The 13,362-nt window shown below is 58.0% G+C and overlaps 1 protein-coding gene across 1 annotated transcript; it reads right to left on the reverse strand.

The window, feature by feature from the left end:
* Positions 1–61: 61 nt before the first annotated feature.
* TYK2 (tyrosine kinase 2) lies at positions 62–12,960 on the reverse strand. The gene is made up of 23 exons (XM_010293932.1): positions 12,774–12,960; positions 11,721–11,844; positions 9,509–9,653; positions 9,008–9,171; positions 8,410–8,802; positions 7,983–8,175; positions 7,582–7,739; positions 7,358–7,481; positions 7,011–7,188; positions 6,806–6,912; positions 6,259–6,435; positions 6,052–6,139; positions 5,771–5,898; positions 5,073–5,208; positions 4,546–4,697; positions 4,302–4,452; positions 3,767–3,864; positions 2,306–2,498; positions 1,871–1,989; positions 1,467–1,639; positions 1,221–1,338; positions 989–1,099; positions 62–196 (listed from the first exon to the last, which is right to left on the reverse strand). Exons 1-23 carry the CDS (start codon positions 12,958–12,960, stop codon positions 62–64), a joined length of 3,552 nt encoding a protein of 1,183 aa, XP_010292234.1.
* Between the last annotated feature and the right edge of the window lie 402 nt (positions 12,961–13,362).

Here is a 13,362-nt window from a genome sequence, read left to right on the forward strand (position 1 = left end):
GGAGAGGGGAGGTGGGTGCGTCCATCCCGGCCCCCCGCCGCCGTCCCGGCAGTGTCCCGGCTCAGCAGAGGCTGAAGACGGAGGGAGCCTGAGCCCTGTACTTCTCGTGGAAGTTCTTCAGGATGGGGACGAGGTTGTGGAAGGCCGGGCGGAAGGAAGCCTCCGCTTCCCAGCAGTTCTTCATCAGCCGGTAGATCTGGGAAAGGAAAAAAAGAAGGATGGGAGCCGGAAAAATACAGCCGGAGGCAGCGCAGCCACCGGGACTTCACTGGGGAGAACGGGGGGCTCCTCGCTCCCGGAACTCTGCTCACGGCGTTCAGGCCCCCGACGTCACCTTTCCTTCCTCTTCCCCGCAGCAATACGAAGTCCTTCCCCCCTTTTCTCCTCCCTTCCCACTTTTCTCCTTCCCCCCTTTTCTCCTCCCTTCCCACTTTTCTCCTTCCCCCCTTTTCTCCTCCCTTCCTTACCCATTTTTTCCTTCCCCCCTTTTCTCCTCCCTTCCCACTTTTTTCCCCTTCCCCATTTTTCCCTTCCCACTTTTCTCCTTCCCTCCCCACTCTTCCCCTTCCTCTCCCATATTTTTCCTTCTTCCCTCCCCCATTTTTCCTTCCCACTTTTTCCCCATTTTGCCTCCCCATTTTTCTTCTTTCTCTTCCCCCCATTTTACCCATTTTTTCCTTCCCCCCTTTTCTCCTCCCTTCCCACTTTTTTCCCCTTCCCCATTTTTCCCTTCCCACTTTTCTCCTTCCCTCCCCACTCTTCCCCTTCCTCTCCCATATTTTTCCTTCTTCCCTCCCCCATTTTTCCTTCCCACTTTTTCCCCATTTTGCCTCCCCATTTTTCTTCTTTCTCTTCCCCCCATTTTCCCCTTCCCTGTTTTTCTCCACTCTTGCCCTTCCCCTCCCCACTTTTTCCCCTTCCCCAGGGCCTGTCACAGCCTGTTGGGACAGACAGACGGCCGGCCAGCTGTCGGGACACGGAGCCTCACCTCGCAAGGACAATCCTTGGGACTCGGCAGCCTCTTCCCCCTGTCCAGTAGCTCAATCAGCCGCAACACCGTCATCTGCCCCTGCGTCGCCCCGATCATCTCGATGAATTTCTGCAGGCAAAAAGGGTGGAAAAAATTAAATCAGCCGCAATTACTGGCTCCCCCAACAACCGCCCGGGGAAGCCCGGGGCGTCCGCCGCGTAAAGCCGGGGGTCGCCGACCCAGGACTCACCACGGGAGGGCTCTGGCCAGAGTCGCAGCGGGTCAGGAGCTCGTAAAGCGTCACCCCGAAGGACCAGACGTCGGAGGCATAGTAAAACTTACACTCCTTGAGGCACTCCACGGCATACCTGCGCGGTTAAGGTCGGCGGTGAGCGCCGGCAGAGCTCGGCACGCACCTCTGCTCGCCGTACCCGACCCTGGCATCATCCTTCGCTCGCCTCAAACCACCCCACGCAGTGAGGGGAGCCGCGCTCACCAAAAGACGGGGCTGTCTCCGTCCTCGCAGACACGGTAATACTCATGGCCCTCGGGGATGGCTTTCGCTAAACCGAAATCCCCGATTTTCACCACGTTTTCATTCTCCAGCAGCACGTTGCGGGCGGCGAGGTCCCTGTGGATGTAGTGGAGGGAGTGCAGATAGGCCATGCCCTGGAGAAGGGGGAAAAGATGGGAGTCAGAGCCATTTTGGGGGTGTTGGAGCCATTTTGGGCACCTTCAGAGCCACTTCGGGGTTGTTAGAGCCATTCCGGGCAGGGGCAGAGCCATTTGTGGGGGGATCGGAGCCATTTCAGGCAGGGTCAGAGCCATTTGCGGGGGGATCGGAGCCATTCCGGGCAGGGTCAGAGCCCCCAGGAGAAGCAGGGAAGGTTTAGGCTTTACCTCGCAGATCTGCTGGGCGAAGAGCAGGATGTGGGCTAGGCTGACGTTGTGCTTGGGCAAGTAGTCTCGCAGGCTGCCGAGAGGCACGTACTCCATGATCAGCTGCACGATCTTCTCTCCTGGAGGAGGAGGAGGAGGAGGAAGGCAGCATGTGACCCTCATGGAGAGAGGGGAACAACCCAGGGACACCCCAATCCCCCCCAGCCCTCTGCCAGGAAGGGGATTTCCCCACTACCAGCTGCCAAAAAACATGGGGAATTGGGATTTTAGCGTCTCTGCGGCAGCACCGGTGCTGGGCGGTGGACGACGCAAGCTTGGGCTCTGCTGCTGGCATTCAACTACGACGCCGAGGGAAAAAACTCACCCGGGGAGAGGCAGCGACCGCCCCACGGCTGCCATCAAAGCCACCGCGCGTGTCCCCCTGCGCCGCCTTACCCTGCTCGCTGCAGCAACCCTTGTACTTGACGATGTTTTCGTGATAAAGCGTCTTGAGGATCTCAATTTCCCTCTTCCAACTGGTCAGCAGCTGCTGGCTGCAGCCGGATTTGAGCGATTTGACAGCCACCATTTCCCCTGTCCCGTCGTTCGTGGGGTCGTAGCAATACAGGCTCACTTTGCCGAAGTGACCCTGGCAAGGAGCAGGCACAGAATTTAAGATCCTGCCAGGAAAAGCCTTCCCAGCTTCCCCGTGCCAGGAGCAGCCTCCCTGGAAGCGCTCCACAGGAGCCAATAAACTCCTTGGACAGAGGGGAAATCCTCAGTGAAAACAGATTAATAAAGACTTTTGACCCTTGTCCAAACGCAGATTCTTTGGAAATCAGTCCGGAAAACGGCCGGTTCACCCAGAGGCGACCGGAGCGTACGAATCGCGCAGCAGCGCGACGCACCACGATAACCCGCTACAAGGGAAGCGTCCTCCCGAGCAGCCCCGAGCCGCTCCGCACTCCCCGTCCCACCCAAAGCCGCCTCGGTATGTCTATCAGCTCCGTGGGCCGTTGGGGATTTATCTTATCGGCTCCTTTGGGGATTTAGAATCGGGGAATCATTGAGGTTGGAAAAGACGTTTAAAATCATCGAGGCCCAGCGCTGACCTAAACCTGCCAAGCCCACCACGAAACCGCGGCCCTGAGCGCCACGTTTACGCGCCTTTTAAATCCCTCCAGGGATGGTGACTTGAGCCCTTCCCCACGCAGCCCGACCCGATGCCGGAGAACCCTTTGGGTGAAGGAATTCTCCCCCAACGGCCAATCTAAACCTCCCTGGGCACAACTCGAGGCCGTTTCCCCTCGCCCTTTCACTTGGGGAAGGGTCCCGGCCCCCACCTCCTCACAGCCTCCCGTCAGGCAGTTGTAGAGAGCGAGGAGGTCTCCCCTCGGCCTCAGTTTCTCCAGACTAAACCCCCCCGGTTCCCTCGGCCCCCTCTCTTATTCTCCAGACCCTTCCCCAGCTTGGCTGCTCTTCTCCGGACACGCAGCCCTTCGAGATCGCGGGGCCCCGGCGGGAAGGGGCCTCCGCAGCTCATCTCGTCCCCAGCAGGGACATCTCCCCCCACACCAGGCTGCCCAGAGGGGTTCCAGCCCTCGGACCCTCCCCGTGGCCACCTCCGGCCCCGCTCCCGCCGCTCCGGGCCTTTCCCGTGCCAAGGACCCCGGAGCTGGACGCAGAATTCCAGGCGTGGTCTCAAGACGTCACTCACCTCCCCCAGCTCCCGAATCTTTTTCAGGTAACGCTTCTGAAAGACGGTGGGGTCCGACACCGGGAAGTCGGGGTTCACCGAGGTGACGTCTACGAGGTCTGGAAACAAAGGGGGTTGCGGGGAGAGTGGAGGGCGCCCCCGTGCCAAGGACCCCGGAGCTGGACGCAGAATTCCAGGCGTGGTCTCAAGACGTCACTCACCTCCCCCAGCTCCCGAATCTTTTTCAGGTAACGCTTCTGAAAGACGGTGGGGTCCGACACCGGGAAGTCGGGGTTCACCGAGGTGACGTCTACGAGGTCTGGAAACAAAGGGGGTTGCGGGGAGAGTGGAGGGCGCCCCCGCACAGAGACGCTTCGCACATTTTTCTCCCAACCCCTGTGCCCCAAGGAGTGCCTTTTCATTTCCCCTTTTTACATTTTTCCCCCTTTTTTGGCCTTTCCCTTTTTTTTGGCCTTTTCCTTCCCCTGCTTTTGACCATTTTTCTCCTTTTCCCATTTTTGCCTTTTTTTGCCTTTTTTATTTTTCCCCCTTTTCAGCTTTTTTTTTAACCTTTTTGCCCTTTTTTAACCTTTTTTTCCCCTTCCCTGCCCTCCCCACCCAGAACAAAAGGGTCTCCACAGCCACCCTCACCCCATCGCTGCCGAGGCCCCGACCGATTTGGGTGGGGGGTGAACAGCAGGACCGTAAAACCCCCCTGCCCCAAGAAACCAGGGTGCCCCAGCCGCGGAGCCTCACTGTGCGGCTGGAGCTGGGTGAGATCCCGCAGGATGGTCCGGAAGGACGGCCGCTCCACGGGGGTGTAGTTCAGGCACTGGCAGATGAGGGTGGCCAGCTCCTTGCAGGACGGCTCGGGCAGGCGATGCTTTTTCTCGTAGAAACGTTCTTTCTGCGAGAAAACAGAAAAGCGGGTCTCAAACGGGGCTGGATCCATCCCGGAGCGGAGGAGATGGGGACGGAGGGAGAGGGGAAGGTAAGTCACCTCCGAAGGAGTGCGCTCCTTGAGCGGGACGTCGGCGTCGAAGCAGATTTCCAGTAACGTGGTGCCAAAGCTCCATTTGTCAGCTGCCGTGCTGAGGTTCCCCACATCCCGGACGCATTCTGGGGCGATCCAGGGGATCCGGTCCACACGCTCTTTGGGAGAGGGAAGGCAAAGTGAGGTGCTGCTGAGGATACAGCTGCAAAGAGCCCATGAAAACGGAGAGAGGACAAGCTCCCCACGGGATCCCAGCCACTGGGGAGCCACCGTGGGACTGTCTCCCACAGCAGCTTTAAAGTCAAGAACGGCCACTGTCACAGAATTTGCGGGCCCACACGTTCAAAATGCCAAATATCGTAAAAATTAAGGTCTGAAAGGCAGGCAAGACCTTGCCAAAACAGCTCAGGCACAACTCACACTATTTATTAGCTACCTGGGCTGCAGGAGGGGAAAAAAAAAGCACTCAATTTTCAGCTCAGAACAAGTCCAGCTCCAGCCCTGCTCAGTTCAAGCGCAGGATGAGCGAATACCTTCTCGAGAAAGCACCGTAAAGCTGACTCCGGGGTCGCTGAGCTTCACGAAAGGCACAGATCCATCTTCCAGCCCCTTCCTGGCCAGCAGGATGTTTTTCGCGCACACGTTGCCGTGCACCAGGTTTTTGTCCTCCTGTGAAAACAAGGTGAGAGGAAATCTTGGAGAAGCTCCCACAGATGCCTCAGAACAAGGTCAAGTCTACGGCCTACACCAGATAATAAAAGCGCAGGACTCCTGGCTCTAATTACCTGCGTCACCTCCCTGCCTCATTATCCCTTTGCACAAAGCCGAACCCGGGGGGAATAAAAGGACGAGGATTACCCAGCGCCGGGGCGCGTGCCCTCACAAGCAGCCAGCGAGCTTTCCCAAGCTGCTGGCCAGAAGCCCAGCGAGCGGGGAAGGCAGCGTCCTCGGCGGCGGCTCCTTCCAGCTCGCGCAGCCCCCAAGTGAAGCTACGGAGCCGGGATGCGGCGTTTGAAGTTCACATGTGCCACCCCAGCCGCTCACCTCCAGGGAAGAGGGAGCCAGGATGGGTCTTTATGCTAAAAAATCTGTCTGCTTGGAGGGCAGAGGAAAACGTGACAGATTCGCCCTGCCACGCTGCTGGCAAGACCCAGGGGCGCAGCTGGAGCTAAAGGTGCTCGGAGGTGATCTCCGGCACGGTTCCCCGCTGGGAAAGCCGCAGCCCCTTTACCAGGTAGCTCAAGGCACTGGCCAACTGCTTGGCCACGGTGATTTTCCAGCCGACAGTGACCCGGCCTTTCTCCTTCCGCAGCAGCACATCCAAAGGTCCGTGTTCCACAAACTCCTCCACCATGATATCTGGGAAAGATGGAGGTATTTTCCTCAGCCCGGCACTCGGCACAGCACAGGAGCCATTTGGCCCAGCCACGGAGCTGGCAGCGGCCAGGGAAGAGGCACCGACCGAAGGCGAGGCTGGCTGCGGCAAAGTGTGGGGGAGAGCCCTGTACTTACTCTCGGAGCCTCGCACGCAGACTCCGTGCACGAAAGCCAAGTGGACGTGCGACACTTGGCTCATCAAGCTGGCCGTCTCGAAAAACGCCTGCGGGGAGAGGAGAGAGGGTGTCACGAAGGTGGCCGGACTCTCAGAGCACCGAGAGAACGGCTCAGAACCGTCTCCCCCGGTCCCACCTCCCCTTCCCCAGCCCAGGGTGGGCTCACCAGGGCGATGTCTCTGTGGCTGGGGTCCAGGACTTTGAGGACCACGTGCATCTCCCGGCTGTTGTTGTTCTGCTCGGTGGAGAAATACTCGGCTTCATCGTCGGCCCCAGCGGTCCCGCAGACGTTGAGCACCCCGTCGTAGATGTTTGTGCGGGTGCCCTGCCCCAGGTGGGCTCGCTGCAGGCAGACGGAGAAGGCACATGGGTGTCAGACCCCCAGGCAGCGGGCGTGGGGGGTAATTTTCAGCCTTGCACACACGGGACGATTCTCTCCCCTTCCCTCCGCATCACCTCCACTCACTGCTGCGCGTGGCAGGGAAGAAACTGCCTCCTGCCCGGACCGCGCTGCCTCTGCTCAGCTCTTTTCCCCCTTTTCTTGGAGGGGGAAGCAATAAATCGCCAAACCCAACCCACTAACTGCCCCATGTCTCTCTCCTCTTTGCCCCAGGGGTAGCATCCCCCTGATCAGGAGAGCAGCTTCCTCCAGCCAACACATTTACCCGCAGCCTGCCGTAAACCCCGCTGCCTGGGAAGGCAGAGCACACAACCTGAGTGATCTCGTTCTTGCGGATCTGGTGGAAGCTGAGCTGGGTCAGGTTAAGGATCTGCTTCGTGCTATCCTTCACCTTCCGTGTGATCAGCAGGTCCGAGATCTCTGCAAGAGGAGGGGACAGACGTACGCTAAAGCCCCAGAAACTAACAGAGGCCCTTGCTCCTGGAGTCCAATGGAGGGAAGATCGTCCATCCTCATACCTCCTGGTTTGGGTGGACAGCATCTCTTCACCGTGAAGCTTTCATCGCCAGACTTGAGCGTGCAGCCCTTCAGCACATCCAAGAGCTCCCGCAAAGTGGAAAATTCCCGGTCCCACCCTTCCAGCACAAAAGAGCTTCCTTTTTTCTGGATTCGGAATTGCCTGTACTTGAGGGGTCCCTGCACCCCAGGAGCCTGGGAAAGACAGTGTCAGGGCAGGTGTCACAGCTCCCCGTCACCCAGAAAGCCGGCAGCTCAGATCAGGCGCAGCCCAGCGCGTTCCTAACGAGACGAGCACCTCCTGGAGCTCACTGTTCCTGGGAACGCTGCACTGGGAACTGCATCTTACCTGCTGGTGGCCCCTTTTCACCACAGAGAGAATCATCCTGTTGAAATCGAGGACGCTCCAGCGGATGACGTAGAGCCCTTCCTCCTGCTCCTCCCGTCGCAGCTTGGCAAAAACAAACTCCTCCCTGACAGCAGGAGAAAAGGGAATGGTTTCGGATAATCCCCAAGGACATGGCACGTCCTCCTCGACACCCCCAGGCCCTCCGTCAGGAAGAAGCCACTTACTGCATGGGCCCGTGGATGCCATTCAGGATGCTCATCACGAGTCGCGGCGGCGCCACTTCGTGACACAGGTAGTGGCTGGAGTCAGCCGTGAGTCGGAAATAACCATCCACCAGCGAGACCAAGGAGAGCGCGCTCTCGGAGGATGGGAGAACCACCTCCTGGAAAGAGGGAACCAGCGTGAGAAGCCATCGAGCTAGAGGGCGAGCAGCCCAAATTCCACCTGGCCCTCCGCCAGCCCGAGGAGGAGAGCGTAAAAAACTCTTGCTTGTTGCCATTAACCCCGGAAAAGATCCTTGTTCTTCCCGGCGCTGCCTCCTCCCAGTCTCTGAAGCGCAACTACGGGCTCCCACGGGCATCGAGACGGCCAGCGGGGCAGCTGGGAGAGAACCGGTCCCACTCACCAGGCACTTGTTGTCCTGCCGGTTGATGCTGACCCTACAGTCCTTGATGACAATGTGCGTGATCTCCCGGAAATCGCAGAAATGGGCCCATTTCGGTTCGCTCCGCTCCACTGGCTGAGCCGGCCCCTTGGGCTCCAGCTCTTTGTTTCTGCTCTTTCTCCCAAAATATCCACGATGGGAGAAGTTCTCGACGCTCTGCAGAGGCGGAGATGCAAAGGCATCAGTTCCAGCCCTTCCTGCCGCTGGGAAATGGCACCACTAGGTTGTGGTGGCTACTGGCCAAACTGTGATAAGCTGGAAAGAAACTTGGGGTGCCCAGAGAGCCTGAGCAAAAGCCCAGGAGCACAAGCTAAGGAAAAGGAGCCGGCGTGGGATGGGATTTGGATGGGAATGGCTCTTCCCACCCGGCAGTGGGGAGTACAAGCACGGATCTACCTCTATGGGCACGGGCCGCCACTGGATCCCGCTCGTGCCGGTGACGAGGACTTCGTGGGTGACAGGTCGGTCCTTGGGGAGCAGCGCGTGCCCGTGCTCCGGCTGCGAATGTCCCCCGTTGACGTACAGCTGCACCTTCTCGCCCTCGGAGGAGGTCTCCAAGGAGAGCACGGGGAAGAGCTCGCTCCCAAAGCGAGGCGCGAGGTGCTCCAAGGTAGCCAGGTATTTGTACATGATGTCCTGCACCGTCAGCTTGCCGGTGCTCACCGTGTGCCGCTGGAAATGCTGCACAAACTTCTTGAAGATGTTTTTCATGCGGAATTTGGTCAGGTAGTTGTTCTGCTGGATCTGGCGGTAGAAGGAACGTGGGATGCAGTCCTTGAAGCTGTGGAGGGAAGGAACAACCGGTCAGCAAGGCCTTGCAGGCGCCTACAGCGCAGCCGGAGGAGCCACAGACAATCTCTCCATCACCTAAAACATCCCCAGACTCACTCCCAGAGAGGAAAGAGGGTGAGAAACCAGAAGAAACCCTTCAGACAAGCACAGAGCGGAAAGTCCCCAGCCCCGAGGCTGCGAAGCCAAGCAGACACCTGTATTTTCTGGCCACTTCCTCAAGGGAGATGCCTTTTTTGATGGCGATGTGAGAGAGGTGAAGCACGGCCATGCCCAAGCTTTCGTTCTTGAACCTCTGGATCTCCTGTTCGGTCTGGAGGTCTTTCAAAGATGCGACGTCATTGATGAATTCAAATTTTCCCTATTAAAGGGAAAAAGTTAAATAAAAGCGGGGGGTGGGGGGAACCCCTGCACTGACTTCCAGAGTGCTTTTTTTTTTTAATTTATTGTATTTTAAAGGTGTAATGGGATCCCCCTCAGCGCGGCTCCCCGCCTCCCAGGGAGGCTTCAAGTAGGACAAAAAGCTTTGCGAGGGCAAAACTACAGCTGCGTTTAGTCCTCTAAACAAAGGCCTCACAGATGGCAAAACAAATGCCGACAACAGGGCTGAGCCGAATCCGGCTGGATCGAGAAAATCACCCATGTTTCCACAACTCCAGGTGCGACCAAGCCTCCAGCCCGTCAGCCCGGTTTGTTACCTGCTCAAAGAGATATTCGAAGGACGATTTGTCGAGCAAGGCTCCCCCCTGCAGCTTCTCGTCGGGGGAGTCGCTCTGCCGAGGCACGTTGCGATAAACCGCCGGCTCCTTGTCGTTCATCCCGTGCCAATTCCGAAAGTAGTACCTGGAGGAGGAGAGGAGCGCGGCGCTCGCCCGTGGGCACGGGAGGGCTGCGGTCTGTCCCTGTGCTCTCTCGCAGCGGACAGCAGCCGAAAAGGACCTCTAAGGCTAAACCCGGGTCCAGAGGCTGCCCCGGAGGCTCAAGCACGAGGGTCATTTCACCCGTAAATCTGCTCCTTCCACCGGGTGCAGCTGCCTCCCCTTCCCCAGGGCTGCTGGGGGACTGCAGTCAGCTCCCAAAGAGGTTTTTGCAGAGGTTTTGTCACCGGCTGTCTCAAGCGGACGGGAAAGGACCCGCAGAGAGGTCCGTCCCACCCCAGCGCAGCCAGGGTCACACTCTGGGTTCAGAGCGGTGGGTTTTGGGGCTGTTTTGGTTTTCCTTTTCAAGAGCCAAACTTCTTGAAACCCTATTGCTGACACGAGAATCAGCCACGTCCTCAAATAGCGTGACCTGAGCACGAGGCAACGATTCTGACACCGGGAGGCAAAGGGGAAGCAACCTCCTTCTGCCACCAAAACTGGTTCCTTCAGGCTTTTTCCACTACATTTTATGACCAGCTGTGCAGTACAGCACACACAACACATGCCCATCAGCAGAGCTTCATTAAAGGGACTCTAATTAACTCTGGCTGCAACTAAGCCCGACCTGTGTCTTTAGCAGCGGTGCTCCCCGCAACGCCGTTTCACAGCCAAGCTTTCCTGCTGCTTGGGGGCTCGCAGCCCCTCCGGGCACTCCCCCCACCACCAAAAAAAAAACCAGAGCACAGCTGGAGCGAGGAGCGTTCCCCCAAATGCCACATCTAAAAAAACATCAGCACAAAGGGAGCTCTGCAGGCAGAGCGAGTTTCCGTTCCCACCGCTCAACCCCCAAAGCCGCATCTCCACCTGCGGTTAACGCGCCGGGGTTATTTCGGTGCTCATGCTGCAGGCACCCGTGCCAGATGAGGCACCCGCATCGAAACCAGAGTCAAAACTTTCTGGCCCAGAAAGTCAGAGCTCTGTGACTCATCCACAGTCGGAGAGCTACGGATCACAGCGCTCTGCTCCTGCAGGGCTGAGGAGGTGCTGGTCACGAGGACCCGAAGCCTTCCTCCTTGCACACCGGGAAGCGTGGCTCCCACGGCCACCGTTTCAACTCTTCCTGGGACAACGTGGCAGAGCCATGCATGGGACAACGTCCTGGTGAGGCACGGGAGCCGGCGCGGCGCCTCGGAGACCGTTTTCTGCTGCACAGGATGTGTTCGGCGCAACGGCTGGCTGCGGAGGGAGGCCTCGGCTCTATACGCCGCGGTTCCCCAGGAAGGAGGAGGTATTGCAAGTCATATAAACCAGGCTAATAAATCTCCAAGCCAGGTTTTCCGTTTCTCCCTCGCTTTTACCTTCACTGTGACTCACCATGAAAAAAAAAAAACCAAACCAAACCTCAACAAAACCAGCCCGAAAGAGGTCTCCTAATAAAATTGCCAGCGGCAATGTTTTAAGAGGAAACAATAAGATCGCCGTCCCTGTCATCCCCAGGGAACACGAGTATCTCACAAAGACGTCTACAAAACCAGCCGTCGCCCTCCCGGGGATCCAGCCGGCGATGCCACAGCCCTGGGCTCACCCAGAGACACACCTGGGTGTTCAAAACGCTTCAGAGGGGACACCTTCCCGCTCAGGGACGGAGCTGAGAGCAGGGAGCGTGGGCTGGATCGGCCAGGGAGACGCAGGGCAAAAGGCAGAGGAATATCGGGAACAGGGAAATGAATTTTTCCATGCTGAAGGAGAGACAGAGGCTCTAAACACGCCCTGTTCCTCGTTTAATCCTTCCAAGTCCGATTTAGAGCAGCACTGCCGAGTTTGCTCAGCCCCCCAACCCCGCACCAACCTCCGCACGCGTTTTCCAGGCAAATCTGGAAACAGGTAACCCGGTGGGGCGGGGGGGAAAGCAAGCAGCGTTATTTCCAGCACAGCCCTATTAAAGCCTGGAGCAACTCTGCTCCGCAAGCAAAAGGAGCTCAGCTGCTCCACAGGGCTCGGCTCCAAAAAACAGGGCAGCAGGGGATGGAGCGGAGGGAACCGGCCTCACCTCATGCGGAAAAGCAAGTTGAGGTTGGTGTCTTTGCCGATTTTGAAGAGGTGGTTGGGCGGGAGCCAGACTCGGCTCTGGGTGTCATAGAGGGCAAAGAGGCTGTAGCACAGCGGCGTGATGCCTGCGAAGAAAACACGATTCCTGTGAGGCGCTGTCGAGCCCGCAAAAATTCAGTCAGTAGAAAAAGAAAAACCCCTTTTTTCACCCCATTTTTCCCAACCACTTGATTTTACTGGCAGCACAAACCCATCCACGCTACCGACACCCCACCTCCAGGGAGCGAGACGTTCTCCTCATCCCCGCTCTCAAATGTCAGAGGCAGGATAGCCTTTAGAAGCGTCATTTAAAAGAATGCCGCGCGTCTGCCATCCTTCTGGTGCGCTCGGGGAAAGCCAGCTGGCCGGGGAAGCCTCAGCAGTTTTTATTCCAAATAAACCGCCGTGCAGAGCTGCTTAGACTGCAGCAAGGGGAAGGGAAGTTAACAAAACCCAGGGGAAACGTGAATCAAGAGTGATTTGCTGGTTAAACCCCAGGCAAGAGCTAAAACCTTCTCCTCAGGGCTACAAGAACCATCAGCTGCCCTTAATTCAAACCAACACAGCTGTGAAATGGCCCCTCAGACCAGCAAGAGTCCAGGCGCAGGTGCCCGGCACAATTTTTGCGGCTCCGCCAGGAGAAATCCACGGCGAGAGAAGGCAGAGCGCTCGTTAAACAGGGATGCTGGTGAGTCAGAGATGAAGTAATTGCTTTTCAACTCATCACGCTCCAATAATTCACAGACCCGTTGGCCTGAGCCTCGGGGTAGAGCCATCCCACCTCGCTTCTCAGGAACTCCGGAGCAAGCGGGGATGCCCAAATTCCGACAGAAGGATTGCTCACAGCCAGTTACCGGGAAGCTGCTTCTTAAAAACAACACGAGAGCTCAGATTTATTGGATAAAGCAGCTTAGCTGGTCCCAGAGATTGGGAAACTGGAAATTTCTCAGCCCTGGGACACAACCCGGCTGGGTATCCTGATCTCAGAAGACAGACGGAGTTCCCCGGCGCTCACCGATCCTCCGCGCGAGGTCGATGCAGATCTCCTCGGCGCTGAGCGTGCCCTGGGCATAGGTCTGGCACCGCTCCCGCTCCTCCTCGCCGCTCCAGTGCAGGCAAACCTTCAAGCCGCTGCTCGCCGAGAAGCAGCAGCCTTCGGCATCTGACTCGCTGTGCTTCACTGCGCATTGGCACAGAGACATGGCAACGGCCCCCGACGACGCCCCGGCTGGGAGGAAATGGAGGAATAAATAAAAACAAGCATTCAGCAACGCGCGGAGCGCCCTGCCACCAGTCTCTCCCAGTTGGGTAACTGGGCACCCTCCGCCCCGACGCTGGGGCTACGCACCTCGCCGTCAGATGAAGCATAACTCGGTGCCAATCTCCGAACACAGCACGGGGGGCTGTTATCACCTGGAGCGGGAGGGAAGCAATCCATCGGTGAGACCGGGAAAGCCACAGCCCTGGGTGTCCTCCCCACTCTGCAGCGCCGGCATCGTTCACACCCCCCCAAGCTCTTTTCCCCGGTCTCTCCTGGCAAAATCCGGCACTTATTCCCCGTCTTCTCTTCCTTTTTTTTTTTCTGACAAAGGTCAAGGAGATCT

This window comes from Phaethon lepturus, unplaced genomic scaffold (genome assembly GCF_000687285.1).
Source record: "Phaethon lepturus isolate BGI_N335 unplaced genomic scaffold, ASM68728v1 scaffold39940, whole genome shotgun sequence".
In the NCBI taxonomy this organism is placed as follows: domain Eukaryota; kingdom Metazoa; phylum Chordata; class Aves; order Phaethontiformes; family Phaethontidae; genus Phaethon; species Phaethon lepturus.